The sequence below is a fragment of the Primulina tabacum genome, chromosome 14 (assembly GCF_025594145.1).
Source record: "Primulina tabacum isolate GXHZ01 chromosome 14, ASM2559414v2, whole genome shotgun sequence".
In the NCBI taxonomy this organism is placed as follows: domain Eukaryota; kingdom Viridiplantae; phylum Streptophyta; class Magnoliopsida; order Lamiales; family Gesneriaceae; genus Primulina; species Primulina tabacum.
Window position 1 is genome coordinate 929,021 of NC_134563.1, and position 20,101 is coordinate 949,121.

The 20,101-nt window shown below is 34.0% G+C and overlaps 1 protein-coding gene across 1 annotated transcript; it reads left to right on the top strand.

The window, feature by feature from the left end:
• Nucleotides 1-234: 234 nt before the first annotated feature.
• On the top strand, nt 235-16,476 carry LOC142525151 (putative manganese-transporting ATPase PDR2). Its single transcript, XM_075629325.1, has 22 exons — nt 235-378; nt 629-910; nt 2,084-2,173; nt 4,048-4,250; nt 4,716-4,788; nt 5,803-5,975; nt 6,067-6,238; nt 6,630-6,734; nt 6,873-6,983; nt 7,076-7,162; nt 7,278-7,460; nt 7,694-7,744; nt 7,820-7,945; nt 8,594-8,673; nt 9,744-9,852; nt 10,992-11,120; nt 12,613-12,678; nt 12,859-12,930; nt 13,688-13,839; nt 14,081-14,192; nt 14,277-14,393; nt 15,163-16,476. The coding sequence occupies exons 2-22, from the start codon at nt 662-664 to the stop codon at nt 16,258-16,260; spliced, it is 3,558 nt and encodes a 1,185-aa protein (XP_075485440.1). The 5' UTR covers nt 235-378; nt 629-661; the 3' UTR covers nt 16,261-16,476.
• Nucleotides 16,477-20,101: the final 3,625 nt, after the last annotated feature.

The following is a 20,101-nucleotide window of genomic DNA, read 5'->3' on the forward strand; positions in this document are numbered from 1 at the left end:
ATATTACTTTTTATGGTGAATATCGATAGAGTTGACCGGTCTCATAGATAAAAATTTGTCTATTTTACAAGTTGAACCGCCGGATCTAATGGTGATGGGCTCCAGAGGTCCCTGCCCGTCCACCCCCACCCGCTGGCCAGTTCGACTGTGCTACCCGAAAGGCAAAAATATGCGGAATTTTCATTTTTTGGCCAAAAATAAAGTTTTCATTTTTGGAATCAATTTTAATGAAAATTAATTTTATTTTACTTTAGTTAGTTCATATAAAAATACCTCAGCTTCCTCCAATAACACCACCACTCAGTTGAAGACCTCCTCTAGGGCTGCTCGATCAATCATCCTTCAAACGCGGAGCCCCCCGCTCTCCTCTGGCAACAGGTTCGCTGATTCCTTCTTCTTCTGTCTTAGGAATTTTTTCCCACGAGTTATTTTGTGTTCGAATCAATGGGTTGCTTTGTTGTTCTCGTTACGAAAGCGTAAAGTATATATTTTAAGAAAAAAGTGAAGGTGAAGATACAAAGTTGCAACGCTTGTAGGAATTTTTCCAAATAATTTACTGAAGACAAAATCTCATGAATAGTTTTCTATTGGTTAATTCTTTGATTTTCTATTTCTTTTGAAATCGTAGAAAATTTGAAGTAGAAGCAACGGAAGAATCGTGATGTCAAGGTTTCATGTTGGCGGAAAAGTGGTGGATACTGTTGATTTGCTGCGAAGAAGGCATTGGGCGTGGCAATTGGATTTGTGGCCATTTGCAGTTCTTTATGGCGTGTGGCCTTTAGCTGTGGTCCCAAGCTTGGATTTTGGGGATGCTTCGATAGTTTTGGGCTGCATTGGAGCATTTCATATTCTTGTATTCTTGTTCACGGTTTGGTCCGTGGATTTCAAATGCTTCGTTCAGTACTCTAAGGTACGTTTTGTGCGCTCCAACATATTTTTGCTTGGTCCACTGACATTCTCCCTGTTTCAGCTCTCTTTTAAATTGTCCCTGTCGCTATATTTTGTTTCATCCATTAGAGAAAAGTGGTTGAGAGTTGGCAAGTACTTTCTATGGGATATGTTAATGGTTTCTTATGGTTGTTTGTTCTTAAAAGCTTTTATTCGCTGTACATATGGTTGATTGGAATTGTTTGGATTGGCACGGAGTTCTTCAGAGGGTGGAATAGTGAGGCAAAGGTCAGATAATGAAAAAGAAGCTTTTAGTTGTGCTAGCTGACGTGCTAGTGTTTAATTACTTGGTCAGGTTTATAGTATTACTATATTTATGGTATATTCCAATATTCAAAATATCTACAAGCGGGGATCTTTCCATTTTTAGTTGTGAATTTGAAAGTAGAAAGTTCTAATAAATTCGAATGTGGTTCCTAATTGGGGGGAGTTCTGGTGGTTACTGATAAGACTCAGCTGTATATATATAAACTGCTTGAATCTCAAATTTATTAAGTTTAAAGTATATGAATAAATTTTTGGTTACATTGTTTTGTTTAGTTATATTTGCATACGGTTGGGCAAGACATTAATATTAGGTATTTATTCTTCACCTACAATTAGAAAGGTGCAGATGATCTGCTTAATTTCATGTCCTAAAGGACAAATAAATTTCAAAAGTGAGGTCCAGAAAATTGGCCGGTCTTCAGGTAATTCTTGTAAAACACACATGCTGCAACAATTTAGATATAATTAACATCCATGTTCCCAATCTATTTGGTGTTTGGAAATTTTCCTAGATTAGTTTATAATGTAGTGCATACCATTTCTGATGCCAGATGACTGCATTGTACAAAATTCGTTAATTTGCCAATGTTTCTGTAATTTTTCTCACACATTCTTAATTGTTTCCGGTTAAATGACTTTGAACTTCAGTTTATTTGGTAACTTGCTTCATAGAATTACGTATCAAAAATGGGATTCCAAAGGCCTTAGTTTGGATTAACATGTTTCATAAACATCTATACTATAACGTGCATCTCCATTTTCTGTCATATTGACTTGTATAGTACTGTTGGTTGAAGCTGTTTTATCGTGCTTTAACTAATGACTCAGTATGTTTGAATAGTAGGTTTTATGACTGCTTCTATGGCAGGTTAAGGACATTCATCATGCCGATGCTTGCAAAATTACTCCAGCTAAATTTTCTGGCTCCAAAGAAGTGGTGACCCTTCATTGTCAGAAGGTTGGACTACTCTCCTCGCTTTCGCAACAACTGTTTTGAATGCTCTTGCAAGACTGGAAGCCATTTTTTATTTTAATTTTTTTTCACCATGTTGCTCCTTATTACCTAGTCTCTCAAGTCTCAATAGATGGTATTTGATAATTCTCAAGCTATACTTTCTATATACCAGATCAGTTACACCATATTAATTGGCTTTGTTATAAGTCATGTTCTTACTTTGTAAAAGGGCTCTATATTAAACAAATGTGTACTTAAATGAGCTGGCAGCAAGTTTCAATATATGCTAACATAGAAGATTCAATATATGCTAATGTCTCTGCATGCAAATAAAATGTATGGACGCATGTGCGTGGAAAATGAAGGCACTTGCAATTTCTCTTCTCTGGCTTTCTAAACATGACTTTACTCTGATTAAAGTTAGATATTTTGTATTAAGAATAATTTGTTCAATCATATAATTTAATTTTTTGTGTTTTCTATCGTTGGGAAAATTTTTGAATGGTAAAATTAGAGCCTACTGTTTTTGGGTGCTTGTAAGTGGTGACAATTCTGTTTATTAAATTCTTTAATTGATTATAAAACTGCGAATGGTTATTGTAATGCGTAATTATCTTTCCTTTTTCTGTATCGTTCAAATAGAACCAATTGATGTGTCCACAAGAAGGGATCGTGCTGTAACAATAAGTATGACAACACACACTGACACATGATAGGTGTTAAATTGACTCTATGCATTCATTGCAGGGTATGGCTATGTTAGAACATAGTATAGTTATTAAAAGCGTGCGCTGGCTGCGCCTTGGCGACAGGCCCAGCCAGGCGCACCCATTGCGCCTGGGTTATTACCTAGGCGAAGCACTTGAAACAAGCGCGCTTAAAGCGTGCGCCTCTGCCTAGACGCGAGGCTACGAGAGGCGCAAAATCGTGCACTTTAAAGAAGCGGACTGATATTTTGTAGGTGAATAAAAATTAACTCGAACTCAACCAATTTTGAAGCTCATTAACAAAGTCCGTGGCTATTTAATGATTAAAAAAACCCTATTGTTGCTCATTTATGCAAGATTTTTTTAACAGAAATTTCATAAGTCATTTATTCAAACTTTTACTGTAATCTTCTTTCTTTTACGATGATGATGATAGTTAAGTAGGACGATAAATAATTTGTTGATTTAGATGATAGTGTAATTCTTTATACAAACTTTTAATCTAATTTCTTCTACACTCATGACTCATCATTGTTTTGGATGACGACGACGACGATATAGTTGCAGACGTTGAACAAGAATTTGATGATTTAGATATTTGAATTTTTTTAATATATTATGAATTGATGATTTACTAATGAACTTTAAATGATTAATTTTTTTTATTATGATTTACGTTACATTATCTATTAGTGAACTTTTTATTTATAATGTTTGTTATCTTTGTGAAAAATATGTAATTTATATAATATTATAGTATAAATCACTTTATATATATTGAATTTTAAAATTATCTTAAATGCGCTTTCCTTCGATAAAGCGTGCACTTTGTGTTGCGCCTTGTGCGTCTCTGGCTCCAAGGTACCCTTGCACCCTAAATAACTATGGAACATACAATAAGTATCTTCAGTCACATCATTTGTTATCTCTCTCATCATCCTCATCCTCCTCCTCGTCGTCGTCGTCGTCGTCGTCGTTATACTGCAATTTACCTTCTAAAAAATCACCACTTCAAACTTGTCATCAAATGGGTGTCGTGTTCATTGGTTTGTTTGTTCAACTTGAATAGTGATATTTCTTTAGTAGCTACCTTCTATAGAAAATCAGCAGTCATGCAAAATTTTTATCGTCCTTTCCACCTAAATCTAATCAATAATTTATGTTCTTTAGATGGCAGCTTCTTCTGCATCCGTTGATATGGAAGAGATCTACTTTGACTTTAGGAAGCAGCGGTTTATTTACTCAAATGAGAAAAATACTTTTTCTAAACTTCCTTATCCTTCCAAGGAAACAATGGGGTATTATCTCAAAAATACTGGCTATGGAACTGAAGCTAAAGTTTTGGCCGCCACCGAGAAATGGGGAAGGAATGTGTAAGTTGCTTCCATTTATGTTCAATCGAGTTGGACTTGTCTTTTTGCTGTGAGAACTCATGATGTCAAAATTTAATTTGGAATTTCCTCTTTTGCTTCAATTCAATATGCTGAAATTTTACAGAAATTTTGAAGCATTATGTTTCAATGCTTACAATAGTAACAGACTGCTTGGATTTCAAAGAACTGTGTGCATGCTGTTTCTAATTTTAGATTGTAGTTTCTTAAGAGTTTCTTGTGCCGCCATTCACGAGGTTAAAGATGGCGTCTCACGGTACATATAATCATCTGATATGGATATCGTGACAATGTCTAAAATTTACTAGGGACATTGCACATCATGTTAATTTATTAATATGGTGTTGTTACTTTGTAATATATTTGACAGTGGCTTCTTGAGCTGGGATAGGAATCACGTGCATATCATTTATATTCGTTCTGTTTTAAAATATACACTGAATGCAGATTCGAATATCCTCAACCCACTTTCCCGAAATTGATGAAGGAGCAATGCATGGAGCCATTTTTTGTATTTCAGGTTTGTTACTATTTTAAAATTTTAATTCGACATGTTCTAATGGCGCTCGAGCGTCTAGGCGGCCCTCGACCGCCTTGTCTTTGTCTAAGGCGGTCTCTATTGGAGGTCTGAGGCTATCTGGCCAGCGAGCAAGTGACGAGGTGGGCGAGCAGACGGCCGAGGTGGTCAATGATTTTAAAATCCTAGTCAGCTTTCAAAGTCAAATAATTTTTAAAACGTGTCAAAGTCAATCAATTAAAAAACACCAAATATAAAAACATATGTTAGTCTCTTTTGTATTTACTTTTGGTTTCAACTGTCCATCATCATCAGCCACCACATGCCTCAAACCGCCTCTAGCAGCCGCCGTCATCAGTCACCACGTTAATTTTGTTTTTAATTTGCATTTATAAATTTATTTGCACTTTGTCTAGATCGTATTATATTGCTAAAAAAGTTCAACCGCCACCACCGCCTCCCGCCATTACAACATTGATTCGATATGATATAATCTTGATTAGGGGTGGGTATAGTACGGTATACCATACCGAACTACGGTACCGTATACCGTACCGAAAATATCGGTATGGAATTTTTCCATACCGATACCGAAAATTCGGTATACCGAATTTTCGGTATGGAAAAATTTCATACCGGTACCGTACCGACACCGAAAATTTTGTCGGTATACCGACATTTTTTCGGTATACCGAACTTAAATTTAAAAAAATAATAATAATAAAAAATTATTTTCGGTATTTCGGTATATACCGAAATACCGAAAAAAAATATTTCATACCGATACCGATATCGAAAATTTCGTACCGTACCGAAATGTTCGGTATACCGATTTTTTCGGTAAGTTCGGTATTTTTTTGGGTACGGTTTTTCGGTATTTCGGTATTTCGGCCCACCCATAATTTTGATTCCTCTTGTTCTTTTGAGTTGTGCAATACTTCTTTTTGAATTTTAACGTAACCACTACTACTTACTGAGTGCTTTTCTAATATATGGCATCATTAATTGCATTTTTAGGTTTTCTGCGTGGGTCTATGGTGTTTAGATGAATATTGGTACTACAGTTTGTTCACTCTCTTCATGCTGTTTATGTTTGAGTCAACAATGGCAAAAAGCCGTTTGAAGACCCTGACTGAGCTTAGACGAGTGAAAGTGGATACTCAGATTTTGATGGTTTATCGGTGTGGGAAGTACGTCACTCAAATAAAAAAATATTTGCTCCTTCGTTATTTTACTATGCATTATGTAAATGCTGGAATCTCCTTTACTTTTGATAATTAGGTGGGTTAAACTCTCTGGGACAGAACTGCTACCTGGGGATGTTGTGTCTATTGGGCGCTCAACTGGTACGAATGGAGAAGACAAGTCGGTACCTGCAGACATGCTAATTTTAGCTGGAAGTGCTATTGTAAATGAAGCTATTCTAACTGGGGAGTCTACTCCCCAATGGAAGGTGAGGACGTGAGGTTTTATTAGTCGCTTTGATCTTTTTCGTTTTTTTTTATTTCTTAATATTCCTAAAAATCTGTAATTATCCACAGCACTTGTAATATGATAATTATTTCTGAGTATTATCGAAATGGGGCCGTAGGAGTTGGTGGAATGCACTCATAAAAGTAATAAGCTGGACTATTGCCCACATGAAAATTGTTTGGATGCTACTAATAATTTTTTAAAATTCTTCTCTTGTTCTCAAGAGTGGCAGCTATGTGGTTGGGCGAGAGTTTGGAGCCAGCAATGATCATCTAGTATTAAATTTACATAGATTGTACTTGTTTGGCTTTTACCTTCTTTATTCACTTCTTAATTGTTCATATTAATGAACCAACGTATATATTTTTCAGGTTTCAGTAATGGGTAGAGGAATGAATGAGAAACTATCAGCTAGACGAGATAAAGCACATGTTCTTTTTGGTGGCACAAAAATATTACAGCATACAGCAGACAAGGTTCCCACCCGCAAAGAAAACCTCAATCCCCTAAAAATAAAAAAGAAAAAAAATATGAAATACTGCTTGGCTTGCTGTTAACATTCCAGGAGCCTAAATCTTTACAATTGGCTCTTTCTTTTTGTCTTCTTTGGACAGACATTTCATTTGAAAGCCCCTGATGGTGGCTGCTTGGCAGTTGTTCTCAGAACTGGATTTGAAACAAGTCAAGGGAAGCTAATGCGCACGATATTATTTTCTACTGAGAGAGTAAGGATTTGAAATCTCATTGGTGCTCTCTGAATGTCTTGAGCTGATCTATTGTTTGTACATGCTTTATGTTTTATAATTTTATGCTGTAGGTTACAGCAAATAGCTGGGAAAGCGGGTTCTTTATCTTGTTCTTAGTGGTATTTGCTTTGATAGCTGCTGGATATGTTCTTAAGAAGGTACAACAGATTTCTATAGAGACCCTGTTCTACAAGATTATTATATCTGGATTCTGGACATATTATAATTGAGATTATTGCTCTGGTTGGATGATCAAATGGAGCTCGTGTATAGGGGCTTGAGGATCCAACAAGGAGTAGATACAAGCTTCTTCTGAGTTGTTCATTAATTATTACTTCTGTGATCCCACCTGAACTGCCTATGGAGCTTTCAATTGCCGTTAATACTTCATTGATTGCACTAGCACGACTTGGGATATACTGCACAGAACCGTTTAGAATCCCATTTGCTGGAAAGGTGAGATTTTAATGTTCGATCTTGTTTGATATACATTGTTAAATTCCCCTTGACGAAGATGGTGTATTTTGAAGTGATTCTTTTAATTGTCTGATTGAACTAATAAACTGAATGCTGGTCTTTTTGTTAGTAACTCTCTTGATGTTTGTGTTTAATTTTCTTGTGGATAGGATATTCCATTTGCTTTTCTATATTGTTAGTCTTCAGCACAGTTTGTTGTTTCCCTTCTGCAGGTTGATATGTGCTGTTTTGACAAGACTGGGACGCTAACATCTGATGACATGGTTAGGCAGCTCAAGGTCTAATGCACCTACTTGTTGTTTGATCCCTATCCTTTTAAATAATTTTTTTATCTCCAGGAGTTTTCAGGAGTTGGTGGTTTGATAGACAGTGAAGACTTAATAACTGAAATGTCCAAAGTGTCTGATCGCACTCTGGAAATACTTGCTTCTTGCCATGCTTTGGTATTTGTGGACAATAAACTGGTATAATACCGTGTCTTGCTACTTTACTACCTTGTGATGTTTTGATTGATATAATCATTATTGATTTATATATTATTGTGTTAGTGTAATCTGCATAATTTGCGCTATAGTTAAATCTTCAGTGTAAAGATATTCATAACTTTTGTTAAAAATATTCACAACTTAAATTATTTTCTGTGGATGTATGGAGAGAGAGGGCAATAAAAGATTCGAGTGGAAGAAAGTAGGGGTAGAAATACCAGACAAGAGAGATTTTTCAGCTATTACCATTTATGTCTAAATGGATAGAAAATGTTCCATTGAGTTAGTTTTTCAAACCCTCCCCACCCATGCTCACAAGAGTACAGGAAAAATGTGGTGTCCCTCTTTGAGTGGGGCTTCAAAGGAGTCGATTAATAATAATCACTTATTTTGCAAGAAAGCAAAGTGTTTCTTAAGGGACAAAGAAAGGGAAAAATCTGTTAGAACTTGGAAGAATTTGCTTTCTTGGTCTACTTGACGTTAAGCATTTGATTCTGGCCAACCAGCTTTATAATATTGGTCTGAACCCATATTACTTATCCCTGGTTTAAAGAGTTTAAGCTTGTCCTTGCCATCTTGCTGAACCCTGTATCATATGGTGACATTTTTATCCACAATTGGATGTAGGTTGGTGATCCTCTTGAGAAGGCAGCACTGAAAGGAATTGAGTGGACCTACAAATCAGATGAAAAGGCCACTCCAAAAAAGTACGCCAAGTTGTTTTAATCGATAATTGATTTTCCAAAAAAAAAATTACTAGTAATAAATTTTTGGGGCAAATAGCATCTAGCAGCACCAATGTGAAAATCTAAAAAACACAACCACTTATATGAAATTAATCGTCTTTTAAAACCTCGCTATTTTAAAAATCAGGCGTAAAATCCCCAGCAAATGAGGTAAATGTGCTATTTTTTTCAAACACATGGCTGTAAAAGACCTTTAATTTAGCGGAAGGGATTTTATGCTATTCCGATATTTCACGATGGTGGTAGTTGGAATTTGCCAATTTTTTTTTCAATTCTTCTGTATATTCATTTTTATCCTTTGTGATTTTTATGTGTATTTTTCAAGATAGCAAATTATCAGATATACCTTGGCTCTCCACGAGTAGACATCAAGTTTGGATTTTCTTTGTTAAGTGGGTGAGATCTAAGTGTGTATTAGTAAATTGATTTGAACCTAGTATTTGGAAAAAACTTTAGCACTGTGTTTAGATAGATAGGAGAATCATTCCTGATGTCTTTCATGGCGTTGAAATTATATTAATGTTACTGGAACTCGTGCTTCAAATTTTTGTTATAAAATATGTTCTGTAATATAGTGATATGTGAAAAATATTATCTTTACGGTATCTGTATTCTACGTGGGTGAGTGTTGAAATTTCTTTGCTTTTCAGTGGTCGTGAAATGAGACGCTTCTTTGGATTGAATGGGAATAATTAAGATACCAAGGGTTGGCTGGATGGTTGTTACCTCGTAGGATGTGAACTTATATCAGATGTCATTATTATCGTTGATTAAGTAGCTCACGGTTTGTGAAAGTTCTTGCTTTTGGTTTAATGATGGAAATTCAGATATTCCCTACTTCTACGTTCTTCTTTGTCAATCAAAGGTCTTTTGATTTATTGTGTAAAATTTACTCTTGATAAATGTTTCATACATGGGGAATGGATATGTGTTGCATGTGTATGTTTCCTATGATTGTAAAATCTGCGAAAAAATATTGCATGAACGTATTTATCTACTTTATGTAATTATCTGGTTTGAAAACATTACAGGGGAGGTGGCAATACTGTCCAGATTGTACAAAGACACCACTTTGCATCTTATCTAAAAAGAATGGCAGTTGTTGTTCGTGTTCAGGAGCAATTTGTTTCATTTGTGAAGGTATGGTATATGTTGAAAGAGTATAATTTGGACATTATTAATCTTACAGCTTTCAGACTAACCAATAAATTTGGAGTTGAAATTGCCTATCCCTGCATGAAATTTCATATCCATATGCATCAGGTTGAGTTTTCACTTGGGGACTCTTGCAAAACAGGAAATGCTAAGGCGAAATGCTAGCATGTATAAGAGAATAGATGCTTTCCCATGTTGAAAACTTTCATCTCCATTACCAACCATCTAAACTTGGATGTGGGCCATGTAGCAACATCTAATCAATTTCAAACCAATTGGTATTTGCATATCATTTTATCGTGTCCCGTTTGAATTAGAAGAAGACCATTCAAGAAAATTGCTACTACATATAGGTTCATGAAACTGTCGAGCCTGATCTTTTCATTTTTTGTTTCTTGTATGAAACATAGCAGCTGAACAACATCCGGGACGAATGAAGTCCTTGAGCCTGATTTTCTTTTTATTTTCTGTGACATAACTTTGAGCAGTGCTGAGGGGGTTCTGGGATTTTGTGTAATAACGGCCTTAAAACTGCTGGTGCCGTGCTTATAACCCCTCAAATCTTGTTAGAAAAGTAATCAGGTTATACACGTGTAGACCAATGTCACAAAAAAAAAGTGTACCTGATATCTTGCTAAGCTATCAAGTTAAATAAAACTTTTCTGGTGGGAATAGCCTAGCTAGCCTTTCTGTGTTATGTTTGTGTTTCCTTTCATTGCCTTTTATTCATTTGGAATAATGACTTGAAACAAGAAAATGAATGAGAGATATTCTTGATTTTTTTACTCAAAAACCTAAATAGCGCATTAACCCTTGTATTTTTCTCTTAGATCAAGACTTTAAAATTCTATGAAATTAATGATTTTTTTTTTACTTTGATTCTGTAAACTATCTTTCAGTATACTTTATCTAAGTGAAATTCAGATTCATCCGATAATTAATTGCCATTTGATAAGGTGCTATTGTATGGGATATTACTGCAGACTACACTCCCTTTTGTTTAGCCCCCAAAAACAGTCATGGGTGATCATCATTTTTTTACTTTTACCGCTGTTGGCTTGTTCGTATACTTTTTATTTTTATTCATAGAATATGTAAAATTTTCCATCCAATGACAATTTCAGGGTGCCCCTGAAACCATTCAAGAAAGACTTGTTGATGTGCCAGAATCATATGTTAAGACCTACAAGAAACACACACGACAAGGATCTCGTGTTTTGGCTTTGGCATACAAAACTCTTCCAGATATGACAGTAAGAATTCAGTTTTTGAAATAATCACTGTATTTCTGAAAATAAGATTTGTTCTTGCTTGCAAATAAGTGTTTTCATGCAAATTGGGAATATCTATCTTCCTTCATGATTTCTCCACTTCTGAATTGGGCCCTGTTTTTAGGATAAAAACTGATCGATGGTCTCCTCTTATGTCGGAGTATTTTTGTAAAAATGAAATATGTTTGAACTCTGCCCTTGTTAATAGCAGTCTTTTATGCCTATTTTTGGTGCTAGCTTTGTGACGTCGGTGCATGCTAACCAATATTTGTTGTATAGCGTGTGTCAGATGTGAAAGGGCATAATGATCATATTGGAAATTTTTTTGTTTTGTTGATGAGTCGATAACTATGATACAAACACCTGATAGTAGATGCATTGCAAGGATACACTACTGGTGGTTTCATTAATGTTTCTTGCAAAAGAATCTAAGTGACTGGTTGTGCCTGAACCGTCCATGTTATTTATGACTGAATTAACCCTTGCATGTAAGTTAGTAAGGGTTTTTCATTAATTTAAGTGAATAGATTGCTGATAAAACTACTGCTGCCTGCCTGAAAATTTGTTTTATGGAAGTTCGTGTATTCAGTTTGAAAATTACATTCAGAAATTAATTTGAGTATCAATTTACAGTTGCCAAAATATTTGAAAATTACATTCAGAAATTAATTTGAGTATCAATTTACAGTTGCCAAAATATTTGAAAATTTTGATTATTTGATTCGCAAAAGCTACGAATTGGTTCTATATTTGATATCTATAAGAAGGCTTCCAAGTAGGGATGACAATAGGTAGGGTCGGGTTTGGGTAATGTTAAATGGATATGGTTCGGGCAATGGGTATTCTACTTTTGTACACGGATGGGTATGGGTCGGTTAACTGGTTTTGCAATAACCTGCCCAATTTGATTTTCATTAAGGTGAATATTATTCTCTCAATTATGAATATGCCATTTCCTCCTTTGAAATTTTCTTATATATGGGATTCTATGGTTATATATAATTAAATTTATATGGATTTTTGGATTTGCATTAAATTTTTTGTCTTTAATAGTTGGTTTAAATTGTGCTATAGATGTTTTTTTGGATGGTTTTTTATTCAATCGATGGTATAAATGTACATGTTCAAAATTAAAAATATAAAAAAATATTGCGAATATATTTGTCTGACTAGTCTAACCGAAACCGACCCATTGTCATCCCTACTTCCAAGTGCAGTTCTTGTGCATTTGTCTAGTAATATAAGTGCTAAACTATATTCACTCCTTTTCACACTACATTCTTCACATGTAAGTTGGTTGGCTGTGGCATTTTCTTATTATACGTGCTTAATATACCCCCCCCCCCCCCCACCCCCACCCCACCACCACCACCACACACACACACACACACACACACACACACACACACACTATAAAGATTATTTTTGGTTCTTTCTTATTTAAGTTATTGCTAAATATCATACTTGTTTGAAGGTTAGTGAAGCAAGAAGCTTGGAACGAGACATGGTAGAAAGTGATCTTACCTTCGCGGGTTTTGCGGTAATCAATTGTCATTATACTTTTTTATCCTCGCAACCATTTGCCCCAAAAGAGAAAAATACTCGTATATGTTTTATGTATAAAATTTTAGAAAACTTCATTACTTTGTTCTTCACTTTTTGCGGATGTCTTTGTTTATATTTTTTGTTTGTCTGTGCTATGCCTACGTTGGCAAATCAGGTTTTTAATTGCCCTATCCGTGGAGATTCAGCCTCAGTGCTGTCTGAATTAAAAAGTTCTTCACATGATTTGGTGAGCAGTTTTGTTTCTTATTCTAACTGCAGACAAGTTATATTACAACTGTTCTTGATTTAATTAATACTTGAACTTAAGTTTGATGATGGTGGTGAGTATGCAATTTTTCTGGGCAGCATAAGCTTTGATGAAGTGCCTGATGACTGTTTTCTGGAATGTGTCAATGGGAAATTACGTCTTATGTGCTTGTCTTGTATGCCAAATCAACCACAACAAATCCATAACTTCACTTACAATTTTTTGTCATGTATCAGTTTAATGGTCTCTACTTGAAATACAAATGTCAGTTAAAATTCTGCTGCAAACCATTCCAATTACTGTAAATTGTGGAGGCTCCATTTAATAACCATGTTTATCTTGGAGGCCAAGGACCCAGGAATTGCTTGTTTCCTTCTATTCAGTTGTAGTCCTATTAATTGTGGCATACTTTGGCCACCTGATTAAGGGCGAAGATTCTTACTTGGAAAGAGAAATGAAATAAGAAATAGTAAAACAAAAACATTCTATAATTGTTTTGTTTTTTGAATGATACTTGAAAATAAAAGGTCACAAGTGAGCCTGCTGAGGAATTTATTTTTCTTAAATTCTACTGGATTTAGCTGAAATAATTATATCTTCAGATTTTGGATAACAGATTACTTTGGCTGATCTATTTCCATCCACATATACTAGAAGTTTAACAGGGACTATTCGTAGAATTATGAAAATAGCACCAATTAGAATTTGTTAATTTTTTTTCTGGTTTATTTTTCAGGTGATGATTACTGGAGATCAAGCTTTGACAGCTTGCCATGTTGCTGGACAAGTTAATATTATCTCAAAACCTGCCCTAATTCTTGGCCGTGCAAAAAGTAATGAAGGATATGAATGGGTTTCTCCAGATGAGACGCAAATTATTGCTTACAGGCATGAATACTTTTTTTGTGAAGAATTTCAAGCTTACCTGGATCTGATTCTCTTTTTTCCCCTGTTGTGTTCTAATTCCTTTTTAGCTCTGATAAACTAGCTAAATTTCCTCTCTTATTGATGCTTGTGCCTTTTGTTATGTAGTTTAATCTCGTACTTCTGACAATGCTGAGAAGTTTGCCCAGTTGCTCTTCTTTTTGTTCCACAGTTTCAATCGTTTCTTCTCTAACTCTTTTAACAGGGAGGATGAGGTTGAAGCTCTATCTGAGGCTCATGATCTTTGCATTGGTGGTGACTGCATTGAAATGCTTCAACAAACTTCTTCAATCTTGAAAGTCATTCCATACGTTAAGGTAGCTGCTCACGGCACCCACATCAAACATCTCTCTCCCCCTCCTACTTTGTGTTTGTCTTGAACTTTGTTTCACATGCATCAGGTGTTTGCCCGGGTGGCTCCTGAGCAAAAGGAACTCATCATTACGACTTTTAGATCAGTAGGAAGGGTTACCCTGATGTGTGGTGATGGAACCAATGATGTTGGAGCTCTGAAACAGGTATAAAATGATCAGAAGTCGTGTGAAATGAATAAAACTTTGTCCGTTTATTTTCTATGATTGCTACCACTCAGTGGATCATTTCTTTCTTGAGGAAATGGTTGGCATCACCAGCAATGTCTGTCATCTACAAATTTTTAATGCCAATGGCTTGAAGATAAGTTTGGCCATGTCACTGATTTCTTAACCACATGTTTTCAATCCCATGGCCAAGGGTATATCCTTGTTCGACTCTCCTATGAAGCAGACATTTTTCAGCTTCTCTCTGTTTCATAGTTTTGGAGCACAAAAAAATTCATGATATGGATATATGATTTCAATTACTTGTGACTAGCAAGTATAAAACAAGGATAGGTTAAGAAGAGTTATTTTTTTTTCAGTCGGATGCAATTGTTGGCAAAGAACGAGGTGGATTGAATGGAATTAAAGTTTTCACTGATATCTATACATAATTATTTTCACTGATATCTATACATAATTAGGTTACAGGTAGTATTAAAAAAAAATTGTTTCAAGAATGCCTTCTCTTACTAATCTTTCTCCAAGTTTGTAGGCGACTATCTTGATTCTCGATAAATGACTAGGAGTTTGTAGGATTATAGGGTAACAATCAAATCTAGGCAGTTTTGTGTTTGTTGTTTTGGGTTGAATTAGGATTATAGGGTAACTACATAGTGATGATGCTTCCCTTCAAGCTGAATTATGCAGGGCCTTTTAGAATACTGTAGAAATGAGAAAAAATTTGATGCCGTAATGATGTTTTTTACAGGCACACGTGGGAGTGGCTCTGCTTAATGCAGTACCTCCGACTCAAAAGGACAAGTCTGCTTCTGAAGCATCGTCCAAAAATGAAATTGCAAAGTCTGACAAATCAAAAAAATCCAAGTCAACCATTGAAAATGGAGAAAACGCTTCAAAGAGCCGGGCAATATCGAAGTTGGAATCAACTGGCAACCAAGCTGCTAATCGGCATCTGACAGCTGCCGAGATTCAGCGGAAAAAATTGAAGAAAATAATGAATGAGCTAAATGAAGAAGGAGGTGATGGTCGATCTGCCCCTGTTGTTAAGCTTGGGGATGCCTCAATGGCATCACCTTTTACTGCCAAGCATGCTTCAGTTGCCCCTACCACTGACATAATTCGCCAGGGTCGTAGTACTCTTGTCACTACGCTCCAAATGTTCAAGATACTTGGACTGAACTGCCTCGCTACTGCCTATGTATTGAGCGTTATGTACCTGGATGGCGTGAAATTGGGTGATGTCCAAGCCACGATCAGTGGGGTCTTCACAGCCGCCTTTTTTCTCTTCATTTCGCATGCTTCCCCACTTCCTACCCTTTCTGCTGAGCGCCCTCATCCGAATATCTTCTGCTACTATGTATTCCTCTCCCTCCTCGGGCAGTTTGCTGTTCACATTTTCTTCTTGATTTCATCAGTGAAAGAGGCAGAGAAGTACATGCCAGATGAATGTATCGAACCCGATGCAGAGTTCCATCCCAATCTCGTGAACACAGTTTCTTACATGGTGGGAATGATGTTGCAGGTGGCAACATTTGCTGTGAACTACATGGGCCATCCTTTCAACAAGAGTATATCTGAAAACAGGCCGTTTTTATACGCCCTTGGGGCCGCAGTTGTCTTCTTTGTAGTAATTGCCTCTGATTTATTCAGGGACTTGAACGACTGGTTAAAGTTAGTCCCTCTGCCAAAATCATTAAGAAATAAGCTGCTAATCTGGGCTTTTCTTGCATTTTTAGTTTGTTACACGTGGGAAAGGTTATTGAGATGGGCGTTCCCCGGTAAGATGCCGGCCTGGAGGAAAAAGCAACGGCAGGTTACAGCGATTGACAAAAAGAAGAACCTCTAAGTTAACACAGCTTTGGAATGTTTGTGCCTCGTTTGGCAATATCTTACGGAAGTCTATTAACGTTGGTTCCTTTTTTGATTGTATAACTTCAAATCTCGGGAAGTTCTTGACCGAATTTTCTTTGAGGCTCGTACTTACATTGGCCATGGGAACGAGGTCCTCGATTTTCCATTGATTGGGTTTATTTTGTGGTAAACTACTCACCACCGAGTTTAAGTTTTGGCTACTAAAATGAATTATGACAAACCTGCCATTTTGATGGATATGGAAGAGAAATTGTAGGTTGAGAAAATTCTGGATATATTTGATATAACTAGAAAAAGGGTTGCACGTGGAAACACATTTCTATTGTTTATAAATGTTGTCAAAGAAATGAGTTAAAGAAGAAATTATAAGTTTGCAAATAATTAATGATTTTCATCTATTTTATTTAGTCAAACATAAAATTCAATGTAATATAATTTAACAAAAGTATTAAAATAAATATGAGATAAAGAAAAAATATAATCTATAGTGTTGATCACATTATTTTACTACTATTTATTTAATTCAAGAAAAATAAAAATATAACGTAGATAATGCATTCTAAAACTTAAATCAAATAATTGTGTCAACATTTTTTTCTTTTATATTTTGGAATTTTCTATCTTTCACGAGTTTTTTCTTTTTCATTCGCCCTTTCTTCTTCATGAAAGAAGCAATATTATCATCATCTTCAATAACTATTCTTGTGGTGTTATCGCCATCAGTCATTTGCATTTTCATATCTTTATTCTCTGATGATTCTTTTCTTGGACGACCTCTCTTTTTTTGTATTTTTTTATGCTGAAAATCTTTTCTTGCAGGAGAAGCTATAATTTCATCATCCTTAATCTCCGTTTTTGTATTGTCGTGGTCTTCTATTATTTGTATGCCAATATCGTTAATGATATTTGTTGAAGATCCTCTTTTCTTTTTAATATCTTCTTGTTCGAAATCTATAGATCTCTTTTTGCTTGCAACGTTTTTGTTGTTGAAATTTGTGCTTGGATTTTGAATGCCTTCAATTACAAATGCTAATGTTCCGTCTTTTATTTCAACCGACTTGTCCATTTTGAGAAGAAATGTACATTCTTCTCTATTTGGTGTCTCTAAATGCTTGTAGTATATTGAAGTGTTGTCATCCTGAAGAAAAAGAATATTATTATTAGTAAATGGTAATTATATATATTCTTTGGGAAAAAAAAATCATTATTTGTATACCATAGTGATGGAATCGAGATAATCTTCAACGCTGCAGCCAATAAAAACAATTGTGACATTTCCGAACAATGTACACTTGCAGTGGCAGTGCCATCATTTACGCTCATCGTTATTCTATATCTACGATAACAATTTAATGTAAGACATTATTATCAACTCATGTAAACTTATAAATATAATGTTTAAATGTAATTTTACCTTGACACAATACTGATATTGAAGTCTATGCAGTTATTACAGCTCCGGGTTTTCATTGTTTTGTTGACTGATTTTGAGCAATTACTACATGCTTCGTACCATGGATTCGCCTTATTTTCTACCTCATATATGTATGCCTTGAAGCAATAGAATTTGTTCTGTATTTGTTAATAAGTGAGTTACATAACGTCAAATTAAATATCAATTTTTGATTCCCTATCTAATTTTTTTATTAAAATGTCATTAATAAAATATTTGCTCCATTGAATAAATATTCGAAAAAATAATTGTGAAGTAATAAAAATAAATTGAATAATAAATTATACGTAACCTTTGGTAGAATATTAATCTGATCGAGAATTTGCCTCAAAGTAATTTCTTCAGCATCTTTAATTTGATGTGTCATCCATAATTCTTCTAGACTTCTTTCTTTGAAGTTATTACCTAACCTGTAGTAGAATGATTAACATAAAGATATTTACAAACTTGAATAGTAAAAAGAAATAATATCAATATTATAGTTTTGTTAAAAACAATCGAAAATAATAATACCATATATTTATTGTTTCTTTTTCTATGCAAGATGGATTTGTGAACATTGTTGTTGTTGTTGATTTGAACTGAAACTTTCCTATTATCAGTCATAAGAAGAAGTAGTGAGTAATGCTAATGAATAATTTTTGTAAATATTGATTATAAAATTTTTAAAAAATTTACCTTCAAATATATGTCTTTTCAAGTTACAAAAAGCTATAACCGGTTTATCCATCTCTATCATTCTACTACAGGTTAGGTAATAACTTCAAAGAAAGAAGTCTAGAAGAATTATGGATGACACATCAAATTAAAGATGCTGAAGAAATTACTTTGAGGCAAATTCTCGATTAGATTAATATTCTACCAAAGGTTACGTATCATTTATTATTCAATTTATTTTTATTACTTCACAATTATTTTTTCGAATATTTATTCAATGGAGCAAATATTTTATTAATGACATTTAAAAAAAATATTAGATAGGGAATCAAAAATTGATATTTAATTTGACGTTATGTATCTCACTTATTAACAAATACAGAACAAATTCTATTGCTTCAAGGCATACATATATGAGGTAGAAAATAAGGCGAATCCATGGTACGAAGCATGTAGTAATTGCTCAAAATCAGTCAACAAAACAATGAAAACCCGGAGCTGTAATAACTGCATAGACTTCAATATCAGTATTGTGTCAATGTAAATTCACTTATCTATAACTAAATAAAAAATTTATAATAATAAAAATCAAAATATTCATAGAAAAAAATATGTTCTCAAATTTGATTTTTATCCAACAAACACGTATTTTTACAATTTTGATCTTATCATAATAATTGATTTTACTAAAACATCCTTATTAAATTACTCAAGTGTGTACAAAACAAGGACAAAGTTGACAATACACAATGAAAAACTTTGACCCTGGTTCACATTTTTATAATATGTATAGATTTTACGATGGTCTAAATGTTTGAAACCAAGTGTTATTTGTTCACCGATCAATTGAATTTATTTTTATTTTTATTATTTGGTTTATAGTCAGTAATTAATGAATTTTTGTTATTATAATGGTTTATTCGATATAGTTTTTTTTATATATAATAGAACCTAACAATTATTTGAAATATACAAAACTAATCAAATATTTTTGAAATATTCAGAGAATTATTAATCTTTCAAAATTCTTATTTATTATTTATGGATTTTATAAACATTTGAATTATAATAGAATCTGACAATTATTCGAAATATACAAAATTAATAAAATATTTTTTGAAATATTCATATCCTTAAAATTTGTAATAAAATATTGATTATGAGTATTAATTACTATATTATATTTAATTAAGTTTAAACACTTCAATAATACATTCTCAACATGAAAAAAAAAATAGTTCAAAGAACAAGAGCAAAAAGATGCTAATTAATTTCTGAATATATTATTTTTATGAAGCTTTTGTAAAATTATAAAAGTTTGATTCTACAATTATTATTAACATAATGAGAGTAAAAGAGACTTATCTTTTTTATTAAATTAATTATATTAACTTATAATTGAATGCTTTACTAATTAATTGTAATACTAATGAATATGATAGATTTTTTAGATTCTTTTCTCTGTGTTTAAATTTATTTTTTATAATAACTTTGTTTTAACTCTTCAGATTAATTCCACCAATCATTAAGTAGAGATTAATTAGCATTCAGTCTTTTAATTTTATCACCGTGATATTATTAAGATTCTCACATCGAAATTGCTCATTAAATATATGTTCTGGTATTAAATTTGAGACTTTAAGATAATTAAATTTGAGACTTTTAAGGTAACAATCGAGAAGGTCCTCATCAATCCTCGTTAAAC

What these genes read in the sequence shown, in the direction of transcription:
- LOC142525151 (XM_075629325.1), top strand. Translation starts at nt 662, where the DNA reads ATGTCAAGGTTTCATGTTGGCGGAAAAGTGGTGGATACTGTTGATTTG. An exon ending in AGTCTACTCCCCAATGGAAG is followed by an intron (nt 6,239 to 6,629) that starts GTGAGGACGTGA and finishes TATATTTTTCAG; the next exon opens with GTTTCAGTAATGGGTAGAGG. An exon ending in GAATCCCATTTGCTGGAAAG is followed by an intron (nt 7,461 to 7,693) that starts GTGAGATTTTAA and finishes TCCCTTCTGCAG; the next exon opens with GTTGATATGTGCTGTTTTGA.